Genomic DNA, 22624 nt, shown 5'->3' with positions numbered 1-22624 from the left:
CTTGGGAGCATCCCTCTTCACTCCCTCCTCCTTGGTTCTGGGTCTGCACGGATCTCTTGTCCCCTTCCTTCCTGAGATTCTCCTCTTTCTTTAAAAACAGTGATATGGAAGACAAAACTAGAAGCAAAGGGAGACGGGGCTTCGTGGGCAGGAGAAAGGCAGCCCGCTCCATGGAGGTTTCCTCAGGGCCCCGTCAGGACTTGTGCCAGCCTCCAGTGAGCCCTCCTGGCCCTGTAGATGCATTGATTTCTGTGATTTTGAGATTTAGCACAGCTCAGTCATGTCACCTGCATCCGCTGCGGGCTCAGGCACGTGGTTGAGTATGCTCAGGGGATGCTTTTCAAGTACCCTGGTAAAACCCTTGCTTGGGAAGTACAGGTTTGGGGGTGCTATCTAAGATGGACTGTGGGAACCAGTGGGGGTTGTATGCTATGGGTTGTTCTAGGGCTTATGCAAGCTTCAAACAACAACAACAATAACAACAACAACAACAAAAACCCCACAGAGTTCTGCAGGAGCCACAGGGCAGATCTCTCTGCCTGCCAAGGTCCCCTGTCAGGGCTGGTTGGGCCCCAGCAGCTGCCTGAGCCCCCTCTCTGGACAGACTCCCACTCAGGCTGTTGGGGTTTTCTACTTTCTAACAGGCAACTTCATCTCACAACCCTACTGTGCTGAAGACTAGATCCAAAGCAGTAAGGGCCGTCCAGTGTGGCTTCAGAGGGAATCCTGCAGCCCACCAGTTGGTGTCTTTGTGCTGAGACAGAAATCCCACAAGGTTTGGCAGATTAATGAAATGTGTAAAACTTTGAGGACGCCTAACCTAGCGCCTTCCAAAACATGTGATTCATGCTCATACGCCATTGCGTGCCCATGAAGAACTCAGGAGTGAAGAAAAGCCACTTTGTAGTAGAGTGGCTTTTGCTACGTCTGTCTATCAGTCTGTCTATCACACGGCTACAGGAGACACTGAAGGAAGTTGAGTGAGACTTGTCCTTTGTTAATTAATTCATTAATTATCCTCTTTAATGGTTGGGTATTGAGCACGGGACTTCACATTGTCACTGAGGCACTGCCCAGTCCCATTTAAAGTTCCACAAATCCCTGGAAGTGGAATGTGGAGGGCCACGCTGTGCCCTGAGGCCATCTGGGACAGTGAAGAAAAATGAGAGACAGATCTCCTTAAAGGAAAAAAAGCTGAAGAAACCAGAACAGCATGACACCGGCAGGGACCATTCCCCCACAACTCTAAAAATGAACGGGAACTGCTGAAGTCCAAAAAATGTCGAGGAACTGTCCCCAAGGGGTCCGTATCATAGGAGTGGGTTCCCGTACACTAAAGAAGATGGTCTGTTTTATGGAGGACTTACATTTTGTGGCCATTTCCTTTTGGACAGGACCGGTCAAGGTCTCTGGGTTTTGCATTATTTCCATCTCCAGTTACCATCTCCGGAGGGTAGAGGTGGCATGAGCCAAAAGAACTGAGTCAGAGGGTGCCTGCAGCCAGGGGTCAGCCTTCACTCCAAAAGAAAGTCGAGGCTACAGGCGTGGGAACGTTCCCTGTCCACAGAGGCCCGTGAACAGCTATATCCTCCAGTGTCCTCTGTCCTCCAGTGGGCAACAGAGTGGGACTCTAAGGAGGCCCAGTCCAGCAGAAAGGAAGGCCCAACCCACAGTGAGGCAGAAGGAGAAGGTGTCCCTGTGGCTCTGTGAATCAAGTGCTGCAGGGCCTGGTGTGGACTCAATCAGTCCAATTTCTTTCAGGAAGCTTAGGATGGGGAAATCTATGATTGGAACAGTTACTATCACTCCATGGTTACGGTACTAAGCAGGCACACAGCCTGCCTCCCTGACCTGGGAGGGACCGTGGAGCATACCTGGCTGGGAAGTCAGTCATGAACAGCTCTGGTACAAGCTCCTGTAGTGGCACTGGGAGATCTGGGTGTCTCGGGCAGGAGATGAAGTCCCGTTCGATGGCTGTGAGCACACAGTCTTCCATATCGAAGTATTGCACGCCCTCTGACCTCTCACTTGGCTCTGCATGCTGGGCCCAGGAGGCTTCACAGACGGGGCAGGGCACGTACTGCTCCATTAGTGGGGTCCCGTCACTCTCTGTGGCTGTCAGGGCTAAATAGGAACAGAGGAGGCACCCCTGTGAACTGGCTGTGAGAGAGGGGGCACCCCTGTGAACTGGCTGTGGGAGAGGGGGCACCCCTGTGAACTGGCTGTGGGAGAGGGGGCACCCCTGTGAACTGGCTGTGGGTATTCTGAGCAGCACCCTAGAACTCTGAGCCTGGCTGGCTTTTATATCAAGAGGTTCCTTGCTCCAACCTGGGCCCAAGGGAGACAGAAATCCAGTACTATTCTGGGGTGCCTTATGACTTTGGTTTTGATTTTGGGCAGGGTTTGTCTATATAGCTGAGGCTGGTCTCAAACTCAAGATTCTCTGGTGTCAGGTTCCCAAATGCTGGGGTTATAGCATGTACCAACTGTCCTTGCCTTCCCGTGACGTTTTAGACAGGGAAATTGTTGATCCCAAAGGACTTCCCACAGAGGGGTCACCCCATGGTCTTGACCCTAAGTAAAAGATGCTTACAGTCCTTGGAAGGCTGGTAGAGGAAAGCAAGCAGAGTGGTGGGGACTTTGCCTCAGTGGCTGGGGCTGAAGCTGAGCTATAGTCTATCACCCTAACCACTGTTGGTACAAGTTAGAAATGGAGGGCTTGCTGGCATGCTCTAGAGAAGTTAAATGCAGGGGATAATGAATACAAAAGATCATGGGAAAGTTGGACACTTGACATGGGTTCCCCTTTTAGGATATACATCTTTTCTGTGTCCCTCCCATTAGGAGGTACTAAGAAACACCTATGAAAGTACCCTGGGCAGGGCAGGACAGTGTGGACTCCTAGATGTCCTGGGTACATCTGACATCCACAGGGAGAGACTCTTGGCTGCTGGCTCTAAGGCATTTTGTCTCGAACGCTTGCTTGGCTGAGTGTCTTCTCTCTCAGATTACTACTACTTGCCTTACCTGCCAAATCCCCAGCACCTACTGAGGCGGGGCACGGGCTGGTAGGGAGCTACTAAGAGGCTGGGGAGTCGATACAGGGCTCGGGAGCCCCATTGGCTGGCCAAGAGCCCTCTTGTCACCCTGACTCACGTGCTGTCTTTTCTCTCTGAGAACCCCCTTCCTAAGCAACTTTACATGTTGGTCACTCTTTGAAACAATATGCTAGGGAGCCAGACTCTGTGTCTGTAATATGTATCCATCGGCATCTTTAAGCACCTTCCCATTGTCCTGGGGTGTAAGGCTGTGGGGCAGGTGAGTAGACCAGTTCATAGAGGCCCGTGTGACAGATGAGCCATCCAGAACCTTCTCTCTATGCTGGTTTCCAGAGGCTGCAAGAAGAAGGAGTGCTCCCTCTGCAGGCCCCTCCCCACAGCTGCCTTCCTGCAGCATCCCCACAGCTTCTCTCCTACTGTCTACTCTTGGTCCACCTCAGTAGCAAAACAAACAGAGGTCTCCAGAGGGTTTACTTCAAAAAGTATTTTCTTTGGGTAAATTGTCAGTGGGGAAGTGGATTCCAAGAGTCTGAGGGGGGCGGTGTGGGTGGCTTGTTCTCCACCAGGACTGGTAGGGCACACGGGGGAGGAGGAGGGCCTGGCACTGCGGCTCTGACCTCCTCCCTCACTGATCCTACACCAGGGACGGCCTTCCACATGTGGGTCCCCTGATGTCAAGTCCATTGATTTCCACTTACATAAAACATGTATGACTCACACTAACAATGTCATTGGGCCACGTGTGGGACCCAGAGACATCCCTCCTCCATGTAGTGTAGGCATCCAGGAGACCAAACTAGTTCTGTTTTGTGACACATTCCCTGTGTCACTCTTAATTCCACAGGACCTTGCGCCCTAGCCTGGAGCAGGATTCTCATCAAAGGGCTGAAGTCTGGTGGCAATTTCACTATCTCAAAGTGGCAGTCATATATATCCATATACACATATACATACACACATGTATGTGAATATGTATACATACATGTATATATACATATATTACATATACAGATACGTATGTGCATATGTACGTATACATATATGATATACATATACACACATATATATCCTTACATATATACATACATGTTTATGTAAGCATGATCAAAGGCTTGGTTCCAGAATATTCTCTTACCAGGGAACCACTGGTCGATCAGGGAGTTGACATGGTCTGTGATAAAAGCCATTGCTGAGAAGTCCCTCATTTCTGACTGGCAGATGATTTTAATTCCTCCGCTTTTTTTCTTTTTCCAGTTCACGTCTGAAGATTCCACACTGTAACCCAGATATGAAAAGGAGTCCAGCGTCAAGAACTTGGGGGTGATTTCCCTTCTTCCAAGGATGGACTTCATCCCCAGGGACCCTAAGGGTCAGTGTGCCCTGCGGGATATTGAGGTGACTCTCCTGTTTATATAAAAGTTTGTATGATCTAACTTGTCCTTACCTCACTCTCCCAACTGGAGTGAACTTAAATCCTGAGCGATGGCATCCCTCAGTCTGTCCTAAAGAAGGAGCTGGGGGAGCGGGGGAGACGGGGCCAGCGGGGCAGTCACAGGAAGGGTCTCTATTTCTAGCAAGCTACCATGATGAGCCTTCCTTGGGCGCAGAACTCTAGACTCCAAGTGGGAAGGACACTAAGTCAGGGCTCTCACCGGACCGCTGCTTGGGCACCTGCTGACCCAGCAGGGGCTTGACAATGTCCCCACCTGAGGTAGCCCCCGTCAAAGGTGACCAGCAGTCCTTCCTGCCAGTAGATGGTCTGATTTCTTCGGACTCTGAATGTGCTGCAGCGGTTTCTCTGGTTCCCTGTAAAACTGTAAATGGTGACTTTCCGGTTCCTGCTTTTCGTATTCTTCTTGTTTTCAAAAAGCTGAAAGACGGAGAGAAAGGACCCTGTTTAAGAATTCTGGGCTCCTCGCTGGCCTTGTGAGGAACCCTGAGCAGCCCGGCCTGGCCCCATCTTGATAAATCGCTGCATCTTTCCCTCCCGTGCCTCCCACGCCCGCTGCTCTTCCCCGGCTGCCAAGTCAAGGGTCACATGGTGTGGAAGGGTCTCCCGGGTACCCTGGGAACAGAGTTTCCTAGTGATTACAAATAGGCTGTTCTCTCTGAAGACTTTCCTCCCTGACTTCACAAGTGAACGTACATTAGCTAATGTGGATGGGACAGGCAAATATAGCAGAGAAAATAAGCAAGCAACAATTTAACACCCAGCAGGAAGGCACGAGTTGGTATGAGTCTGGAAGTGTTCTCATTACACACATATGTGTAACAATGCAATGATTCGGATTGTGCATCTCATTCTGCACGCTTTCTTTGGCTTGGGGACATAGCTCAGTGGTACATCCTTGCCAACTATGGCCCAGGCTATAGCAGACAACAAGGTCTACTTGGAAAACATCATGGTTCCCATGCCATTAAAACTCACTTAAAATTCATTTCCCTAAGGATAGTGATTTCTTGAACCTTTCCTTTCTACTAGGTTGACCTTTCCGGTCTCTTCAAAATACATTGCCACATGAGAACATGAGAAACACATGAAGATTTCTCTGGTTCCAGTGCAGATTCAGCAGTGGGATGTCCTGTCTAGGGTCTGGCGGTTTTAAGGCTCTGGATGCATAGGGAAGTTTGAAAAGGAAGAGACTATTATCACATGCACTGCCCACCAGGGCTGGGCGTCTCACTGGGCTCTTTGTTGGTGTGACAGATCAACAAATAGAGACGCTATCTGCATGTCTTTGATGAATCTGAGGCTGGACTCAGCTCCCCTCTCTTCCATCTGAATTTTAACAGGATTTCATTCTGCATTGATTTCTCAGCCAGACATGCTTGGTGGTGCTCCCACCGAGCCTCCCCCTTCCCGCCTCCCCCCCAGCTCAGCCTCCCACAATGTGTGTGTGGGGGCATAGTGACCTCCCACTTAGAACACAGCAGGACACGGTTCAAATGGAGGGCAGAGGACAGAGGGAACCTTAGGAGAGGCAGCGCCAGCACACACTGTTAGTGAACCATTTTGACATCCTAAAGAGACAACTGCCCCCAAGCTCGCCACTATCTCAACACTGGCTTCAATGGTTTGGATTGATTTTCAGCCTCTTATGTTTATTTTCCTTCCCATAAAATGGGACGATCAAAGACCATCTTCACTGAGCCAAGAAGTTATAATTCAATAATGGTGTCCTAATTAGAGGGTAGCAAAAGCAAACTCAAGCAGAGATCAATGTCAAAAAGGCTCAACACTTCAACAGCTGGAGCGCGTGCCAGGGACTCACAAACTGTAGCATGTGGCACAAGTCCCTGGAGGTGCTGTCACCAACAGAGCAGGACTCCATCCTGAAGTTTCTGAGACGGTAAATCTGCAGTTGGGGCTTGACCGTGAGTATCTCTCACAGGATCTCCGGGAAGGTCAATTTTGCTGGTCTGTGAACCCCACTTTGAGAACTACTGCTCTAGGCAAACACTACTTCTGTGTGACTGTCTTGCATGAAATTACTGTTGACTGACAGTTTGGCCCCCTTTCTGTAACTCTGGCTGGACCTGCAGAACACGAGCCTTGGGTTGGCTCTTCACTGTAACCAAAGCAAGGGAATTTCTTTTTCCAGCAGTGGTTCCAAGCTTGGCTGCAAAGTGGTATCACCAGAGAGCTTTGCAAAGCCTGAATGGTGCAGACTGGGCATGTGTATCTACCTCCAGTCCTTAGATTCTTAGTTCAAATGCTCACTGCTAAGCCTGACGACCTGAGCTCGATCCCTGGGGCCTACAAGATGAGCAGAGAGAACCATCTCCTGTAAGTTGTCCTTACAACAATACTTCTGTGTGGGTGCTTACAACCAAGCTTTTAAATCTGGGTGATCTGGGAAGGGCTGTGCCAGTCATGGATTCCTCTCAGGTGAGACAAAGCGTATATCCAGGGTAGCAAGACTGTGTGAAGTCACAGTGCTGGGACATGATTTGAAATGCTAGTTCTTGGCCCAGCTCATAACGACAGCACCAAAACCATGTTGGCTTCGTGGGGGAGCCTGCTTCTGCTAGCACAAGTTCCACAGTGACTTGGAAATGGCTAACATTTGGGACCATAACTGGAGGAGAGAGTAGTCTAAGCAATATGGGTGAAAATTTGGCATTCCCAGCAAGGACAATGGATTGACACTAGTTTGCTTCCTGGCCCTATATCAGTTACATCTCTTCAGGAGAGCAACCTTCATAGCACAGAGGATGTAGTCTTCCCCCCAACAGTGTGCTTAAAGAAGCCCTTCCACCCCCATGCCTTCCCCTTTCGGAAACCCTGCTACCTGCAGGTCCATTTCAGCCAAGCTCATCAGCATCCGTGCTATGAACCTTTGCCAGAAGCCAACAGGTACGAAGCTCATCTTAAACACTCGCTGGATGGTGTTAGCCATTGGGTGCCGCATGCTGTGGGTGTCCAGCCCAGGTTTGGATGGAAGGAGGTGTGGGAGGAGGTAGCTGAAACACACAAGGGGAGAGGTTGATCATCGTGGCCTGAGATCTGCTACAGGACCCTGGTCCCTGCAGACTGTGGGAAGGTATCGGCTGACAAGGCTCAGCTTGCCAGAGGCCCTCCCCATAGAGTTCAAGACACCAGACCGATGTGGAGGGAAGATGTAAAGGCATAAAAATGCCAGATGCAGCAAATCGAAGTTGCTTCTCAGAAAACCGGGCTGTGGTTGTGAAATCACTTAACATCGACTTTGGCTGGTGGAGGAAAAACAAATACAGCTGCACAGCTCTGAGGACAGCACAGATACTGGGGTCAGGATAACTGTTGTTGGTCTTCGAAGCTGTTTATTGTTCTTAGCTAATTAAAACAACTCAACTGCCTTAAAACTTAGAACACGGGGACTTCGTACAGAACAGATGTTTTATGGGAAAGCAAGCACACATGGTCATCGTTAAAACATTGCATCACTGTGATGCATGACCTAGGTAGGTGTGCTTGTCCATTGTCATTTAAAAGAGCTGGGAAGTCTCTCCTTACAAATGCATCTGGAAAGTGACATCCACTAAGTGCCTTAAGCTGTGATCTGAGGGGGCAGGAACAGGGTATCCTGGAGATGCAGCAGCTGGAGTCTTTCCTCTTTAAAAATTATCATTAATAATTATTGTTATTATTATTATTATTCATAGATGTTTCGTCTGCATGTATCTCTGTATGCCATGTGTATAGGGCCCACAGAGAATGTCCTAACTGCATTCTAAAACTTATCCTTATATCACAGATCAGTGTAGCTCTCACCCCTCATCAGGGAAGATTCTTTTGCAGTCGACAGAGGCTACCATCATAACTGGTCAAAATGCAGAGGCAACGGATTGCAGGCTGCCCAACTGCAAATGACCCATCTACAACACACCTCCTGTACCTAAGGCTCAGAGAACGCTGAAGAAGGAACAAAAATATTCTACGAGCTACTGGACAAAAAGTATGCCGTGATATTGTCTCCCAGACCTTGAATTCCTTTCTGAAGTTTCTCTCTTTAGGACTCAGCTCATGACCCCATCCAAAGGGGCAAGAAGGTCTTGAGACCCACTTGCCTAAACCCGCTCAGCCAAGTGTAAAGCAGGGATGTCTCTATGAATGCCCAGATTACACCAATGGAATCTCTAGAATGGCTTCCCAGGGAGCAGCCCCGTTTCCCAGAAGTCTCTGGTGGTATTGCAGGGCTCTGGAGTTGGGTAGAGAAGAACAGTGTGCTATGGCAGATAGATCACAAAGAACTATGGAGTTTGAACCCTAGCTGCTGCTTTGTGGCCATATCGGCATCAAACCCAGGAAGTGAATGACATGAGCCAGGACATCTTCTGGAGACTGGGTAGCCACCGGATCTCTGGTCCCCGTGTACCCTCCTCAGCCTTCTCAGGGGTCCCACTTCAGGGTTTGGGGAGCACTGGCAGTTGTGATGTCCAGGAAGACCAGTGCTGACATGGAGGAATGTGGGTGATGTTGGGAAGAGGCATGTGAGAAGATATGTCTAAGGATGGGTTTTCTAACACTAGTGGAACCACAGAAGATGGCATCTAGAAGAGATAGGATGAATAGAAAGACGGAAAACATGATTAACCCAGAAGAAGGTAGAGCAAAACAAACAAAGGAACAGACTGAATGCTATAAATATAAAACAAATGAGAAGCTACTAGACTTGAACCCAACTATAAAACTAATCACACTAAATGTAAATGAACTAGGTATTCCTACTTAAGCCAGAGATCATTGGATTAGATAATTCACACTAGATATTTGTTGTAATAGAAATACCCAAATAAATTGATAATAAAAGAATTCAGGGAAGGGGGCACAGTTGGAATTAAAAGCTAAGAGGCCTTCAAAAGTTGGTGTGTGGTTATTTTAAAATCAGATGAAATGGGCTTTAAGAAAGAAAATATTACCTGTCTTAGTTAGGGTTTCCATTGCTGTGAATAGACACCATGACCAAGGAAACTTGTTGTTTGTTGTTTGTTTTGTTTTTTCGAGGCAGGGTTTCTCTGTATAGCCCTGGCTGTCCTGGAACTCACTTTGTAGACCAGGCTGGCCTCAAACTCAGAAATCTGCCTGCCTCTGCCTCCCAAGTGCTGGGATTAAAGGTATGCACCACCACTGCCTGGCATCAAGGCAACTCTTTTTTTTTATCTTGAAAATGATTAAAATATATTTTCAATATTTGGAAAAATATCCCAATAAAACATTCAAAATAATTAGGTGTTTGTAAATATTTATGGTGAGCTGATTTGCTTTATTTAAATTTTTTCTTTATTGATATATTTTTTATTTACATTTCAAATGATTTCCCCTTTTCTGGGTCCCCACTCCCCACAAGTCCCATAAGCCCCCTTCCCTCCCCCTGTTCTTCCATCTACCCCTTCCCACTTCCCTGTTCTGGTATTCCCCTATACTGTTGCACTGAGTCTTTCCAGAACCAGTGGCCACTCCTCCATTCTTTTTGGACCTCATTTAATATGTGGATTATGTCTTGGGTATTCAAAGTTTCTAGGCTAATATCACTTATCAGTGAGTGCATACCATGATTGATCTTTTGAGACTGTGTTACCTCACTTAGTATGATGTTCTCCAGTTCCATCCATTTGTCTAAGAATTTCATGAATTCATTTTTTCTGATGGCTGAATAGTACTCCATTGTGTAAATATACCACATTTTTTGTATCCATTCCTCCGTTGAGGGACACCTGGGTTCTTTCCAGCTTCTGGCTATTATAAATAGGGCTGCTATGAACATAGTGGAGCATGTGTCCTTATTGCATGCTGAAGAATCCTCTGGGTATATGCCCAGGAGTGGTATAGCAGGGTCCTCAGGAAGTGTCATGCCCAGTTGTCCTACATTGGGCACCTGGACATTCCCAGGAGCTAGTTAGTTATCTTGGTGGTAGTAGCCCTGGAAATCTTAGTGAGGCCACTGGTATCCCCAGACCCCATTCCTTCCTTCAGCATAGGCTGTGGGCTTACCTGTCATTGGCAACAGGGAGGGCAATCTCGAACTTGGCAAGGAACTGGAAATACTGCTCCTCAGTCTGCTGTGTGAAGCCTGTCCCCACCAGCAGCATCCTGAGGTCCTCCGCTCGGATCACCCCATTCTTCGCCACTGACCGTGAGCCCTTGATGTTAAAGATCCTCTGTAGGCATTCAGAGAGCCAGATGGGATCCAGGAAGTAGAGGTTCCTTAGGCCATGGCTTGTGTCTGGAAAGTGCAGCAGGGTTCCAGTTTCTATGAGGAAGCTGATGGCTGCAGCGAGGGAGGGAGGAAGCTGTGTCAGAACCACATAGGGACCAAGGGGGACTCAGGAAGAAACCAAGACTTCTGGCATGCCAGGCCCATCAGACAGGGTGGGCAGCTGGAACCTGGTGACATGCGGTGACTCTCGCCAATATCCTGAGTTGATGGCCAAGCAACTACAAGTGATCTTTGTTCTCAGACTGAGTATCTGGAAACTTTGGCACTTGATGAAATTTACTCATGATCTTCCTACTGCAACCCCTGAGATGCTTTCACAGTTCTGTGCAGGTGTTTGTGAGCTGCGTGAAAGAATGTTCCTGTGCATGTTCCTGATGGAGCTCTCATCCCGGGAGTGTCCCTTCTATGGTCTATTGATTGCCATGTTATCTGGGGTAATTCTGCCAGCTAAAATGACCCTACAAAACAGGGCTAAAAGGTTGTCTACTGTTCCTATGTACAGGACTGTGATTTATAGCAAAAATGCTGCATTAGATAAATAGTGCTGAGGCAGAAACTATATTAAGGCTAATATATGAGCTAATAATTCAGCAATATCTGTTAAATAGTTAAATAAGGTCTATGTGTTGGCTAGTTCTTGTTAACTTGATACAATCCTGAATCATTTAGAAGAGTTGCAATCGAGGAATGATCTAGCTCCATTTGGTCTGTGGGTGTGTCTGTGGGAGACTGCCTTGATTATTAATTGACCTAGCCCTTAGTGGGCGGCACCATTCCCTAGACAGGGAATCCTAACTTGTATAAAAAAGAAGAAAGTTAGCAAGAAACAGCAATCAGCCAGCAGGAATCCATTTGTTTCTCTTTCCTCTTGACTATGGATGTGATGTATTGAGCTTCCAGGATTTCTGCTTTGACTGGAACCTGGAATTGTAAGCCAAGTAAACTCTCTCCTCCTCTACGTTGCTGTGGTCAGGGTATTGTATCACAACAAATGAAAGGAAACCAGAACAGAGGCATATGTGAAACAAGGTTATTGACTGCTCCATTGATGCCAGCGTAACCAGAAGCAGGCAAGAACCTAACCTTATCTTCCTCCAGGAGCACTGGCCTGTATCCGCCAATGAAGTAGCCATGGTGACAGTTTAGATGCTAACTACCATGAACATTAAGAACTGTAATTGTTTAGCCTAGTTATCTTCCTGGACCAAGGTCCTGGAGGGTGGTGACCAGTTCGATATGTGACTGTGTGCATCCTCTGCACAGCAGCTGCCATGTTCCCTGTCTAAGGCAAAAGGGCAGGCGGAGGGACGGCGGGGGTGGGGGAAGGGCGGCAGCACATAATCAGGCAGACACCAGGAGGTGTTGAGTGCTGTCATGTAGACCTGCTAGCCTGCTGTGCTGCGAGTGCCTCACAGGTGTCTCTCCCCACCTTCTGCCAGCCTTCCGGTCCTCCCCTGTACCAATGTTCCCTGGGTACCCACTCCCCGCCTACCAGACTGCAGGTCCTCATAGTCTTTGATGTCGTTGCCAGGCGTCTGCTCCACCAGCTGCTCCAGCTGCCTGTCCGTCAGATACTGGACTTGGTCACCCAGACGGCGGCGCTGCTGCTCAGCCAGCACAGCTTCCTGTAGGCTTATGTAGCTCCTGGGGATCTGGGTGCAGGGGTGGGGCAAAGATGGCCTCTCAGGGGCCAGGAGTGCTGCCCGCACCAACACTCCCCGCCATTGTCCCGCTATATAGTCCTAGGACCAGAGGACATGTCTTTACAGCATTAGAACTGTGAACACGTCTGTGAGCATGGCTTTGCTCCACCTCGGCTGGAGACAAGCACACAGGGTAATGTCTGATCTAGTGAGGCCAGGACTATTGTGATAGCCAATGATTCTTCCCCGCCCTCACCTGGAACTACTGACCTTAAACCCAGCCACCTGCCTTGTAGCAAAGGGGATGGAAGCGTGACTCCCAATAGTGGAAGGAAGGAGCCTCTGGCCTGAGGGGATGCGGGGACACTCACCAGCCTGCCGGCGAGTTTTTGACAGCCGATAGTGCTGCCCACATCCTTCATGTTGCACGTGACGTGGAAGATCAGTTGCCGCAGCCCCTCCTGCCCTTCCAGATTCTTGCAGGAGATCTCACTGTGTGTGTACACAAACACTGGAGCTCAATCAACATACTGCCTCTTTGCTTTGGGGCACATAGCATCTCTGTTTCCCTGGAGATTTGTCCCAAATGGCAACAAACCTCGAGAAGTCATTGAAAAAGGGAACAGGAAGGCTTTGGAGGCCTTTCTCTGTGCACAGCCCCCTCCCTGACCCCCCATGCTGGATGGCCTATAACACACTGCTTGGGTCTGTCTTCCCAATACGCTGAGTTCACAGGGGAAGAGTAAAGCCCAGAGGTCCTGGGCCTCCCAAGGGTGCCAGCTTGGAAAGAGATATGCATGTTGAGGCTGTGACTATGAACCAGCCAGCACTCCTGCTATTAAAGACCCTCCCAAATCTTTCCTGGGGGTTACATAGGAGTCCGCCCAAATCCTGGTGCTGCATTCTGAGTCAAGATAACAGGCCATCATGACCTGTGTACCATCACAGCCAGAGTGAGGGAATCCTAGAGTAGCTGCAGCCAACACACATTTAGTCTGTTCGGGGATTCTCACTTCCGTTACTGAGCCTCAGATTCAAGGCCTGAGCATCACAGTCCTGGCAAGGTAGTGGCTGCTGACAAGAGGTTAACTGAGTGACACACCCAGCGTGGCTAGTCTCCTCAGCACCAGCACACCCTGCTTCACGCTCTGCAGCTGCTCTCTGATCTAGTTAGAGCCAAAGCAAGGACTGGGATGTCGGTCCTTGATCTGAAAGACTGTGGACAGTGCTCGAGTTCATGTGTCTTTGTGCCACGGGAGCTGTGTGCTCTTGGTCCTGATGGGAGGAGAGGGCCCAGGAGGGGAAGAAGGACAGTTCTAGAGTCCGGGGACCTTGTCTCTCTAATCATCTCTCATCATCTAGTCATCCCCGCGCAGGGTGCCATCCTCTGTCCAGAGAAGCCTGGCTCGCCCCCATGACAGATCCCAGGCAGGATGGGATCTTAGCAATCCCATCTTGCAGTGGCAAGCGAGAGAGGCAGGCAATACTCACTGCAAATGCTTGAAAGTGATGTCCGGGAAGCCTGTAGCTCTGGACCCCGATGGGGAGCGGCAGAGCGCCAGCACGTAGGCACGCAGTGTTGCTATCCTCTCCACGCGGAACTTAGCTTCGATTAGGTCCAGGTGAGTCCCAACCACCAGCACAACGGCGTTTGGTGCCTTGGCCTGAAACAGAATCCCACAGCTAAACCTTGTATCTTTCCCCCCCTGAATAAAGAGTAGAAAACAGTTTCCTCAGTGGGCAAGCATGCCAACCTTGGATGTTAGTGGTCCATGCTGGGCCATCAGCCTGTGGACTCTAACATCATGGGTCTGTTATGAACTGAGGGACGTGAACTACTCTGCTGCACGCAATGGCGCTGTGTTTAGCTCATGGAGAGGGACGCCTGGTCCTTCTGTCTACCTGAGGGAGAGGCCTGTGTCGGGCCAATGGCACCTTCACCCTGAGAGGGCGTGCTGCCTGCCTGGCACACACAGAGTTATTAGGCTTAAGGTAAATAAGAAAATCACAAGCACACTGGGCCCTCAGGCCCAGGAGGCCTCTGATTCTTGATGTGAAAAATCAACCAAGAACCAAGGTTATCTTAGGCTCCCCCCAGTGGGAAGACATTGGATCGTCTGGGGAGCCCTTCAAGAAGAATGGAGTCTTTTCCTTGCATGGTCCCTTTATCACAATCTACACAACGCTTCAGACCACAGAACCGTGGGTGCTGGGACCTGAGCACTGGAGGGCGGAGGGGGGAGCTCCTCACCTCGATGTTGAGCAGCCAGAACTGGAGGCTGGCCACGGCTTCCTCCCCCAGCGCCAGGTTCCAGACCACCACGTACAGCGCCTTGTCTGTGAAGAAGCACTGATTGACAGTGGCCATGCTGGCAGGGCCCCCGATGTCCCAGACGTTGAACTCCACGGACTCAACCTACTTGAGCAACAAGGCACAAAAGGGGGCATTTGAGTGACCCAAGGGGGCAAGGAAACAGTAATAAAATGTACAACTTGGAACGCTTCTGGAAAGTCATGGCCATGGAAAAATTACAGACTCCAGTGTGTCTTAGGAATTAACAATCCTGGCCTGGGAAACCAGCCCAGTGGCACAAAGGTAGACGTCTGGAGGCTTCTATCTGAAGCTAACAGAACGGGGGATCTGAGGAGATCGCAGCCTGTTGTGTTGATTATCTTAGGCTCCCCACAACTGGAAGACAACTGGTCACAGGAGCCCCTCCCCCACTTTGACATCACAGCTCCCACCCTCTGTGCAAGGGGGTGGCGTCCCTGAACTTGTGTAGGTCAAAGGTTAGAGCCCACCAACGAGGATTGGAAACCCCCTGGACGTGAGAATCCAACAACAGAACTGGGCTGCCAGGAAGGCTGTGTATATGGTTTCTCTATCACTGTATGAGCTCAGGGCTGGCCGAGAAACCAAGGTCGCAGTTAGCCACAGTCAGGAGTCATTTCCATGAGGCAGCATTTTGGCCTCCAAGCGGTAGACAGCATGCTGACCTGGTTTTGTAGAAAGATGAAAGCAGACAGCTGTTCTCAGCCAGCTAAAGGTCAGCCACACAGAGGGGGCGGGGCCTCGTTGTTCATAAGAGCAGCAGCAACTTGAAAGTGAAGGGGGTGGGGTGGGGTCATGCCGCTGTCCACCCCTCAAGCCTGGGTACCCAGTCACTGAGGAACAGCTGGGAACAAAAGTGACTGAGTCACTGTGAAAACAGCCCAGCCAAGGGGACTTGCGGAAGATTCGGGTTATTCTAGAGAACTTTCAGACGTGAGTCAGCTAGTCACACCCAGTCTGCTCCGAGTGGGCCTGGTATTCATTATCTCCATGTTCTGAACCCAGCAGGAAGGACCCTGTTCTTATTTTTATCCTGGGTGCTGGGGGTTGAACTCAGGGCCTTGTACATGCTAAGCATAGGCTGTCCCACTGACCTGTACTCCTGGCCTCAAGAGCCCCATTTTTATGAGGACCGACTCTGAGTATGTTAGCTTATACCTTTAGCCTCAAAGTTCCATCCCTCAAACTGGATTTGTCTGATTTGGAAGAGGGTTTTGTGGGACAAACTCTGCAATCAAATGTAGCTTTCACTGTACTAGGTTTGGAGAAGAAAACAGTTCTCCTCCAGCTGGACACGGTTTCTCTGCTTTCTATATTGCAAACCTCCCTCCAGCCTGGATCCCAGAGTTCCACAGGCAGGCAGAAGCACATATAACAACGATAAGGATGGCATTGGCCGGTTCACAGGGCGGAGCCGCTCTCTCTGTGTTCTCTGGATGGAATGCTGCTATAGTTTGAATGTGAAATGCCTGCCGGAGGTTTCTGTCTTGAACACTAGAACTCTCCCACTAGTGAGATCTCAGGAAGTTCTAGGAACACAGGGAGCTAAGACATACCTAGAGGAGGTAGGTTGCTAAAGGCGTGTCCTTGGGACTGTATTATGCAGGCCACTTCCAGTCACTGCCTGATCCCTGACCCCCATGATGTGAGCAGCTGTCCTCATCACACACTTCAACTGTTGTCATGATGTTCTGCTCAACACAAGGAGTCAAGCAGTCACGGGCTGAACCCTCTGCGACCGTGAGCCGAAATATGTGTGCTCTCCTCTAAGTCATTCCTGACAGATCGTCTGTATTTTGGTCAAAGCGACATGACAGTAGCTAACATGACAGTAGCTAACATGACAGTAGCTAACATGAATGGCATGCCTGAGATCCCACAGGTTCTTCTCTGCTTCAAAAGGTAAAAAAAAAAAAAAAAAAAAAAAAAAAAAAAGTTTATTTCTACCTGCTTGGTCCTGAGCAGAAATAAGGATGAGGAACACATTGGGGGAAAATTCATTTTAAACAGGACATTTAATGGGACTTTGGGAGAGCTTCAATGAAAGCAGGAATCAGGAAGGGGGCATGGGCTCCTGAGATGCCTTCTTGTTCTCCTTTTAAGGGAGCTCAGATGCTGAGGCATCTCCCACTGTCTGCCTTGGTACTTCATTCTTATTCTCAGGGGAGCCCCACCCTAGCCTATCCGAGTCTGAGCACATGTTCATTTATAGCCCCGCAGGGGAATCCAACAGACAGTCAGGGTCAAGAGCCTTGACTCGTTATGACAGAGAGACAGCGAGGTCATGGAAAGAACAGACTTGTCGCCCTTGGCAATGGCTGGTCCAGAGCAGCACAGAACATCTTGGGCCTTGGACTCAGAAGGCCCAGGATCTCCAGGAGAAGAGACCAGCCCCCGGGGGAGGTCCTTCCCACCCACAGGGACTGCATGTCCACCATTCTGCACCTTGGCTTTAGAGCCTGCTGGTCTCTGGAGCTCCCACTTGGTGGTCCTGATGGCGGCTTCACTGCGTGCGAGCTGCGGGGCCTTCCCGGTCTGTAAGATCTCCAGGAGTGTGGACTTGCCCTGGCGTGGGGGGCCCACGAGGATCATCTTCATCAGCTTACACCTCTCCGCTTTGCGCAGCTGAGCACGCAGGAAAGACAGCGTGGCTTTTGGGCCTATGGGAAATCAGAGGAGACAAAAAGTGGGTGCCCTAGAGGATACAGAAAGGGAATGTACGCACGTATCTTAGGAGGCCAACTTCATCCCAAAGTGGCCATTTCTATATGTTCCAAGGAAACACGTTTGGATCTTAGAGAGGGAAGGGATGATAATAACCACCCCAGAACTTAAGTATGAAAGTCAGGACTGAAGGACGGAGCCTTGCCACCCCAGCTGGCACACACTACTAACTAACGAGCCATTCAGAACCTTATCACTGTGTCACAGCCAGTTTCACAGCATCTCCCCAAAAGTCGAGGCTGGAATTTGGTTCATTCACCCACTAACCCCATTCTTAAAGTTGACCAAGGGAACCTAAGTCATCCTTCTAAGGAACCGAGTGGAACAGAGCTGAGGAGGCCCTACCTTCTTTCCTGACCTCCGCAGGCACGTTGCTAATGTTCAGATCTTCAATGTCCAGTTGCCAGAGGTTCCCCAGCTGGCCTAGCTCCGGAGGGAGCTCTCGGAGGCCGGGGTTACTGAAGTGAACAAGTTGGCATGAGACACACACACAGCAAGACAGGCCTACAGCTCTCCTAAGCCTTCCCTGAATGTGGCACCCGGGCCACACACGCCTTAGGCCTTAACTTCAATATTCCATTTAAACACTAAACCCACCACACCCCTGTATCATCAGGAGTGAAAACATTAGTGTTGTCATCTATTGGTCCCCACAGCTTCAGACTGGGTCCCCATCCAACACCTACACCTTCTCTTTCACTATTAAGATGGCCACTATCTCCTCTTGCTAGATTCTACATTTTCAACCCTAAGGCAACACAGTCTGCGGCACTCAAGTTCTGCATGCTGCCTAAGGTCCTGACAGGAAGAACCTGGCACACCATCAAGTTCAGTCCACGAAGGGGTCAGGGATGGAGCTGTCATCCTCCTGTCCCCCGAGCCAAGCGCAAACGATGGGAATCCATCATCCTCCCCCCACCTTCCACACCCAGTCTAGAATCCCTGCTATTGCTTCTCGGATGAACCTTCTGCATCTCGACGAAAGGGAAGACTTCTGCCTCACAGGCCTGCCCCTGCCCTCCACACCAGCTTACTTGCCCAAGTAGAGCTCTGAGAGGTTCTTCAGCAGGCAGACTGATGGAGGAACCGCGTCAAGATGGTTGTCGTTCAGACAAAGGACCTCCAAAGACTCACTAAGGAAAGCTGGGAATTCCAGCATGGAGGCTGCCAAGAAAAGGCAAGAGAGACCATGCTTCAGGGGGTCCAGGCGACTGCAGTGGGGAGGGGCTATACAAATGGCTGCATTGTCTGGGGAGTGCGTTGGGAGACCTACGGTGCTCATCTCCAGACTCCTTTGTATGTACATGTGACAAAGATGTAAAGACGGCGACACTCTGTGACAAACTGCTTGCAATAACACAGATGCGCCAGAGTGACACATGCTTCATTGCTACATGTCTACAGGGGATTTGCTAAACACTGGAAAAATATGCAATGTTTACAAAGTACAGTGAAGGTCAAATGTATGTGTGTAACATGATGGTTTCTGAGAAATTGGAAAAGCAAGCTGTAGAACCATGTCCCTAAAAAACCATGTCCCAATGGTGTGACAGAAAAGGTCTGCAGATATGCACACACATATTACCCCAGCACATGAATGTTATATGCATGCATGCACGTAAGGCACACATGCACATACATACATACATATGTTACATAAACTCTTAGTTACATCTAGAGAAAGAACTTACTAGAAGGCCAACAACTCATTTTGCTTTAAAATATACAGCCGTACCATGTACTTAATTAGCAAGGTAACCAGCAAAGAAAATATTAGCAGTCAAGGTTATTTGTTTGTTTGCTTTTTGTTTTTTAACGTTGCTTAAGATGTTACTCCTTGAGAGACCAGCCAACTGTTTAGTATTCAAGCAAGTTCATTCATGAGGCTAATTATGAGATTACCATTAAGATCACGTCACACTCGCTGTTGCCCCAGCACCAAGCCTTTGTGCAGAGAGAGAATGTGATGCAGGGCTCGGAAAGGCGGGTGAATGAGATTCAGCGGTTTAGGCTACAGCAGGATCTCTGAGCAACCTTTATCCTCTCTTCACCCCCTCCTCAGACAAGCAAGGAGAATGGACAGGATATCTCATCTCACTGGGAATCAGGGAATCCAAGTCCCCTCAAAGTCCCCTGCTTGGATGCTCTGCCAGCCATGGAAGATGTAGCGGGTAGAGAAGGCAACATTGTTTTATGTAGCGGATAGAGAAGACAACATTGTTTCATGTAGCGGATAGAGAAGGCAACATTCTTTTAGGGGATGAAATCATGTTGGGTTACCTAGATACACCTCCCTCCCTCCCTCTCTCCCTCCCTCCCTCCCTCCCTCCCTCCCTCCCTCCCTCCCTCCCTCCTTCCCTCCCTTCCTCCCTCCCTCAGCACTAGCATCTCTCCACCCACAGAGCAGCCGTACTGATGGTCATGGGGTAACCTGGCCTCAGAGAACCGTTTTAGGAGAGATGATGCCACACTACTAAGATGTGCACTTAGGAAACCCCACCCATCTCGCTGTCCTGTTAGTAGGATTCCCAGCAGCTGTGGAAATAAAGTAGCGGCAGGCTTGCCAAAGCGACTTTATCCTAGACAGTGTCCTGTAGAAAGATGTTCAAAAGTGCTTTCTTTCCCCTTTCAATGAAACCACTTCACATTTTCCCTGGGAGGGCAGCTGATGGGAGAAGGTGTGCTTTCTCGCCCAGCGAGGGAACACTGAGCAGCTGGCCACGGAGCCCGCCAAGTCAGAAGTTTCACCTTGGTGTTTATGAAGGCTCCTTAAGTGACGGATGAGGGGAATAAACTCAGAACGGAGGCAACACCTGTCACACCCCAGCCAACTGCTGAAAACGGTGGAAACTGGGTTGGAGAGAAGACAGCTCGAGGTATTTATGAACTGTTATTTATTCATAAGTTATTTATGACTCCACTCGTCTGAATTTTACCGTAAAAATGATCATCCAAATTATTTTTGGACAAGGCAACTGAACAAACATGACTGACTGAACGTACATAAACCACCCTGGAATTTAACTGTCCATCTGCAAACAAGTCGTCCTTTATAGATAACTCTTTACCCCCCGGGTCAGCCGCCCTGGGAGAAGGACGCCGCTGTGGGAGCGGGTTGGCAAGCCCATCTGTACCTTCATTTCACTCAGGGGTGGCCCTCAACATTCCAGACGCAAACGAAAACTCAGGAGGTCTTTGTCATCTACCAATGCTGTGCTTCTCTCTGCCAGGGAGCCTTTCACACTGTGCCCTCCTCAGCTGGCTGCCAGCTCACTCCGATGGGTTTCTCGCTATGTTGTTTGACCTTCCTATGCAGCAATGGCCACTGGCTGCCGCTGACCCCGCCAAACGATGCACCTACCTTCTAGTGCCATTGCCTTGGTGCCCAAAAGCATCCCACATGTTTGAGTGGAAGGCAGGGCACCCAAAGTTGGCCACCAGCAAGTGGCTTGAGTGACCGAGATTGTTCCCAGCCCATGCTCCTGTCCACTGTCCTATTGGGCACTGGGGAGAAGATGGTGTTTGCCTCTCTTTGTTTCCAAGTGAGATCCCTACATCTGCACTCAGCTTGCCAAGGCAGAGGGGCCTCCATTTATAAAGGACCAGCTGCGCTGAAGGATGGCTTAGTGGCTGTCTCCTTGCCCAGCATGCCTGAGGCCTTGGGTCCTATATTTGTATCCAGAAAAAAACAAAACAAAAGGCCCTATTATGAAAATTCATAAACTGCACTTTCCTATTAGCATTGCAATATATCTTTGTGTCTGTCTCCTGGTTGTTTGACTCTGTTTGTCCAAACTTTATTATTTGTTGCCATTTTTCTTATGGGGTTGTCATGTTCACAGATACATATGAATACATTACAAGCATTCTTTGCATATTAGGGACTTGTGTGCCAATCTGTGTCACAGTGATTTCTATGGGAAGTAATTCTCATAATGTTTGCAGTAAGCCTTTGTCTGTAATGTCTTTTGCATAATAAAATTTGCTAGTTTTTGCAAAGTCAATATTTAGGACTTAAAAAAATACTTTTGAGGACAGGGTGCCCCACACCTATGAGCTCAGCACATGGGAGGCTGGGGCAGGACAGTTGCCACTGAGGCTCCAGAGCAAATTTCCAGGCTAGCCTAAGCTAAAGTGTGAGAGCATGTATACAAATAAAATAAAATGAAAAATATTTCCCAGCAAGCTTTTAAAGGTTTTGCCCAGCCCTAGACTACGCCCATGTCCTCTAAAGTGTTATTTTTTTAAATGTGAGCCTGCTGCCCATGAAGGCATTGCTGTCACCTACATAAGGAAGGGTCACCAGCACTGTGTTCCCTCATAGCTGGTTACACCAACACTGTTTGCTAAAACCTGGAAACAGTCTTCTTTACTAAATTATAATACCATATGTTTGGCATATATAAAATTTGTACAAAGTTATCTCTCAGGAACTTTGAGGGGCTAGTTCCAGAATGCCCCTGCTACAAAATCCATCAGAATCCACATGTCATTTATCTATCTATCTATCTATGTATCTAACTACCTACCTATGTATGTATGTTTGTATATATGTATGTATGTATGTATGTATGTATGTATGTATGTATGTATGTGTGTGTGTCTATCTGTCTATCTGTATGTCTATCTATCTATCTATCTATCTATCTATCTATCTATCTATGTATCTATCTATGTATGTATCTATGTATCTATGTATCTATGTATCTATGTATGTATGTATCTATCTATCTATCTATCTATCTATCTATGTATCTATCTATTTATCTATCTATCTGTGTATCTCTCTCTCTATCTTTGTAAGAACCTGTGCACGTCCTGCTTAGCCTTCAGATTGTTTCTAGATGCCTTGTGTTGTCTGACACTGTGGATGTTGCAGGAGTAGCTGTTATGCTGTGCCGTTTAGGGAACAGAGAAGAACGTGCAGGTTTGGTGCTGATGTGACATTTCTGTCAGCAGTTATTTGATCTCACAGATGTGGATTGCACAGATACAGCGGGGTAGACTGCATTTACTCATATCTACTTTTGAATTTTCTTCCACCAATATTTCTTGTTCATATTAAACCTACATACACACATATGACTGATCTAGAAGTTCACTGTGTGTATACATACATATATACACATGCATGCACACACACAGCAGCCCACAAAGTGCAGTGTG

At 48.7% G+C, this 22624-nt stretch overlaps 1 protein-coding gene across 1 annotated transcript in view; it reads right to left on the bottom strand.

Moving 5' to 3' along the window:
* The window catches only part of Lrrk1 (leucine rich repeat kinase 1), a 138270-nt gene that overhangs the window by 23050 nt on the left and 92596 nt on the right, over window positions 1-22624 (bottom strand). The window contains 12 exon segments of the mRNA XM_052161140.1: window positions 1875-2124; window positions 4195-4334; window positions 4766-4929; window positions 7352-7523; window positions 10534-10810; window positions 12252-12411; window positions 12774-12894; window positions 13894-14066; window positions 14654-14818; window positions 17180-17394; window positions 17804-17916; window positions 18493-18622. Coding sequence (XP_052017100.1) covers window positions 1875-2124; window positions 4195-4334; window positions 4766-4929; window positions 7352-7523; window positions 10534-10810; window positions 12252-12411; window positions 12774-12894; window positions 13894-14066; window positions 14654-14818; window positions 17180-17394; window positions 17804-17916; window positions 18493-18622 — 2080 coding nt within the window.

This window comes from Apodemus sylvaticus, chromosome 1, assembly GCF_947179515.1.
Source record: "Apodemus sylvaticus chromosome 1, mApoSyl1.1, whole genome shotgun sequence".
Classification (NCBI taxonomy): domain Eukaryota; kingdom Metazoa; phylum Chordata; class Mammalia; order Rodentia; family Muridae; genus Apodemus; species Apodemus sylvaticus.
The sequence above is the reverse complement of the archived record's forward strand: the minus strand, read 5'-3'. Positions and strand labels throughout refer to the sequence as shown.